Here is a 4,329-nt window from a genome sequence, read left to right as displayed (position 1 = left end):
TTCTTGTTGCGGAGCACAGGCTCCAAACGCGCAGGCTCAGTAGTTGTGGCACACAGACTTAGTTGTTCCGCAGCATGTGGGATCTTCCCAGACCAGGGCTCGAACCCATGTCCCCTGCATTGGCAGGCAGATTCTCAACCACTGCGCCAACAAGGAAGCCCTGTGACTTTTTTTTTGACAGTGAGTCCCCTGTGTTCTCTCAAAAGTTATGGGGAGTTGTTGAAACCTATATGGAACTTGCATTTCTCCAGAGAATGTTTGCAGTTTATCCTTTTCTAAAAATTGATTCTTAGTTTTGTTACTTTGCAGTCAGAGAATAAGTCTTGTAAGATTTCTCAATTTAGAAATCAAGTTGTCTGTTGTAATAAGTATATAATTAACATTATACATTAAGGATGTTCCATGCACTGTTTATAGAAAAGCACGTTCTGTAGTTGACCACAGACACGGAGGTGCAGGATGTCCTATTGTCACTTAACCTTTATCTCTGAGTCTGTGCTGCCAGGGAGCCAGGAAATTCCAGCTCGGTCAGTTTTGCGGCCCTGCTCCCTCAGGGCTCCACCGGAATGAGGGAGTTTCAGTGGTACCCCAAGCCTAGAGACAGGGACAGTGTGGATATCTCATCTCCACTTCCAACCCAGGCCTGCAGGCCCCCTGAAGTCCTAAGGCACCTGTAAGTGCCTGAAACAGACAGTGGGCGGAGTTTACTCAGGTGGACAATCCCAGAATTTCTGTCCAGCCCCCTCTGTCCCTACACAGCCTTTCTGCTCCGACATCAAGGAATAGCAAGAAGGTTGTGTAGCTGGAGAATAGAAGCTTGAGAGAGACTGGGGCACGGGAGTCAGACCTGGCGGAGCTCCTTTATAAGTAGGGTGATAAGACCCGTTTCCTGGGGCTTTTCGGTTTTTGCCTGCCGCTGGGTGAATGGGTTCATGCTTTCATTGTCCGGGTTGGGTTGGAGTTATGCGGTCACTCTACTCTTAGATCAGGAGGGCCCAATAGAAAGCCAGGGAGGGTTTAAGTGGGGGAGTGAAATGTGATGTACATTTTATCAACTTCCCCTGGGCTCTGCTCAGTGACAAGAGGGCGCTGGCGGGGGCCAGAGTGAAGGCAGGGGCACGAGGGGCACAGAATGGGTGCCAGGAGCGAGCAACTTGGGGCCCTCGATTGAAGCTCCCTCACCGGTTCCCCCTTCCGTGGGGTCCTCCCGGCCAGGAGAGGGGCCCCGGCGGCGCAGCCCCACCAGGCCTGACCTTGAGCGAGGCCAGTCTGGCTTCCGGCCACGAGACTGGATCTGAAATGGTGGAGAAATGCTGGTATTTCCCGGCTGACGTGGAAGGGATCAGGTTACCTTCTGGTCCCGCGGGCGGAGCGGGCTCTCCTAGGAACGGGTGGCAGGGAGCAGGGAGTGAGGGAGGGGCCCCAGCCGGCCGGCCGGCGGGGTACTGGGGAAAGGCGGAGCGCGGCCCGGCAGCTCGGGACCGACGGGAGAGGGAGGCCGGGACGTGGAGCTGGTGGGGGGGAGGCCGGCGCCAGACCGCCCGGGCCGGGGGCGGGGCAGACGCTGCGCCAGGCGCTGGAACCAGGGGCCGGAGAGGGGGGCGCGGGGCCCCGTCCCGGAGGCGGGGCGGGTGACCTCTGAGCCGCAGGGAGCAGATCGGGGCCGGGCGAGGGCAGGTCTGGGCGCGACGGAGGACGCCCACCCCGGCCCCGACGCCGGAGCCAGCGCGCCAGGCCCCCCGGGGTCCCCTCCCCTCCGCTCTCGTCCCCGCCCCTCTCCCCCCTGCTTCTCCCTCCCCGCCCCTGCCCCCACGCCCCCCGCGGCCCCGGCGGCCGGGCCCCCGCCTCCGCGCGCCATTCCTCCGGCTGCGCGTCCCGCCGGCCGCGCCTGGGCCATGGCGGGCCTGGGGCCGCGACCCGCCAAGGGCTACCGGGTGGTGCTGCTCGGCAGCGTGGCCGTGGGCAAGACGGCGCTCGCCACGCAGTTCGCCTGCGGCAGCTTCCCCGAGCAGTGTGAGCCGTCGGTGGAGGAGCTCTTCAGCAAGGTGATCGAGGTGAACGCGGCGCCCGCCCTGCTGGAGATCGTGGACACGGTGGGCGCCGAGCACCTGGTCACCCTCAAGGACCTGTACATCAAGAACAGCGACGGCTTCGTGGTGCTCTACAGCGTGTGCAGCGAGGCCTCGTTCGAGGCGGTGCGGCCGCTGCGGGAGCGCATGGGCCGGCTGCGGGGGCCCAAGGCCGTGCCGCTGGTGCTCGTGGGCACCAAGGCCGACCTGGACGCCCAGCGCCAGGTGCTGACGGCGCGGGGCCGCGCGCTGGCCCGCGAGTGGCGGTGCCCGTTCCTGGAGGTCACGGCCAAGAGCAAACTCATGGTGGACCAGGTGTTCACGCAGGTGGTGCGCGAGATGGAGGCCCTGGCCCCGCCCGAGGAAGAGGTCCCGGCCATCCCCACCAACGCGCAGGAGACGTGGCCATCGGAAAGGTTCATCGGCTGATGTGCAAACGGTTCATGATTCCTGTATTCATCGCTTTTCTTGATTTCTGAAGCTCACTTTACTCCTCTGCCTTTTTGAAGAAAGTTATCCAGCTGTAAACAAGTGGTTGCTTCTATATATTGACTCAGATCGGTGCTTCAGACTGTCCAGAGCTTCTTAAATATTTTGTCGAAAACTTTGTTTACCTCTGACAGTACTGGAAGAAGAAATTAAAAATCGATTTTTTTTCCTGTATGGAGAGAGTATTACCCGTTTCTTCGAGTGGGATTTGTTACAGGATTCTTTCTTTTTTTTTTTTTTTTGGTCATAATTAACACCTTCAAATGTCATCTGACATTTGACATTGATTGAGGAACATGACCTAAATCGAAGCTTTCCAATCCATGAGGCTTTCATGCGTTCCCCTCTCAATACAGCCTTGAATTGCAGTAGCAATATTTTCCTCTCTGCGTATTTCTAAATATAGTTATGACATACATAGCATTGGTTTGAAAGGGATATTGTATACCCTGGGAGGGGAAAAATCAACTGTGTACTCAGGCAGAGATAGTTCAGCTCTGCCTTCAGTTTTGTAATTGACATCTGGTCGATTTCTGCATCTGTAAATTAAGTGAAAATAAAATGACTCTAGAAGTTGATAGTTTTTAATAGTTGTCTTTCTGGAACCTAAAGCTACAATTCCTAGAGTTTCCATACACCGTATCTTTGCTTTTCAGTTATTTTCCCGGACAGGGTAGTTGCTAGGGTGAAAATGACACCATATCTGTTTGTGCTTTGGCAGAGGTGCTTTCTGCAGCTCGTGTTTTTTTCCTTGTCACTCGCCAGAGTCGGATATGTTGTCTGAATACCTGCCTAGTTTAACAGTGACAGGGGTACTGAAGTAGAAGCAAAACGTGAAGAATCTTTTTGCATAGTTTTCACGTAACGATAGAAGAGACTTTTCTTGTACTGGTTTAAAAATATTATTGTTTTATAATATTAAAAACTGGTCTTTGATATGAGTTGCTTGTGTTTATTTGCGCAAGTTAACAATTTTACCTCAGCTGTTGCAAGAAAATTTTCAGATTTAGGAACCTAACTTAGCCATTTGAGCAAACTTCTAAAAATAATAAACAAGAAAGCTCCATGCCTGTGATCTGAAATAATTTTGTTAAAGGAAAGTTATCTATAAAGTGATGGTTGTACAAGGCTCTGGGAGTTTTATTTATATTGTATATGATGTTTGACTAGAAGAATGGATTTTAACACAAAAAATATATTTTAGAACCTAACAGTGCCTGAGAGCCAGTCCGCCCCACAGGAGAGGGCTAGGCTGGGACCTCCCCTGTCTTTTATCCCTTTCTCTTTCCCCTGGATGTTGGGGGCTGGGGCAGTTGGGGTGCTTACTTTTGAAGCCTTGAAACCCAGCTAAGTCACTACTCTCTGACCCTCTGTCTCCTGGGGTCACTCCTCCTGGCAGTATTACCTCACACCCTTTTCCGGAACCATCATTTCTCCAAGGGGACAGTTCAAACACAGGGAGGAGGGGAGGGGGCGGCGGGGTGGTGGGCAGGCAGGAAGCATCTCCTGGCCTCAGCTTTGTCCAAAGCTGCCCCCTCCTCCTGCAGAAGCAGAGGTTATAGAGCCAAGACTGTTCCCTGACTGGGTGTGGGCGGTGCAGAGAAAGCAGGGGGTGGGGCTGGGGTGGGCGGGTGAACAGCAGCCCCTTCCCAGCCCTGAGAGCTGGGCCCCCAGGACTGCCAGCTGGCGACTCCCCTCGCCCTGCCTGCCCTGCCTTTCTGACTCTACCTGCCTATGCTGAGGCCTCCGGGGAGGTTCTGTGTCCCTGGAT

At 54.7% G+C, this 4,329-nt stretch overlaps 1 protein-coding gene across 1 annotated transcript; it reads left to right on the top strand.

Moving 5' to 3' along the window:
• The first annotated feature begins 1,055 nt into the window (after window positions 1-1,055).
• On the top strand, window positions 1,056-3,499 carry LOC103000260 (ras-related protein Rap-2a-like). The gene has a single exon (XM_007176193.2). It carries the CDS (start codon window positions 1,896-1,898, stop codon window positions 2,496-2,498), a length of 603 nt encoding a protein of 200 aa, XP_007176255.2. The 5' UTR covers window positions 1,056-1,895; the 3' UTR covers window positions 2,499-3,499.
• Window positions 3,500-4,329: the final 830 nt, after the last annotated feature.

This window comes from Balaenoptera acutorostrata, chromosome 3 (genome assembly GCF_949987535.1).
Source record: "Balaenoptera acutorostrata chromosome 3, mBalAcu1.1, whole genome shotgun sequence".
Lineage (NCBI taxonomy): Eukaryota > Metazoa > Chordata > Mammalia > Artiodactyla > Balaenopteridae > Balaenoptera > Balaenoptera acutorostrata.
This window is presented reverse-complemented; position numbering and strand designations above follow the sequence as displayed.

What these genes read in the sequence shown, in the direction of transcription:
- LOC103000260 (XM_007176193.2), top strand. Translation starts at nt 1,896, where the DNA reads ATGGCGGGCCTGGGGCCGCGACCCGCCAAGGGCTACCGGGTGGTGCTG.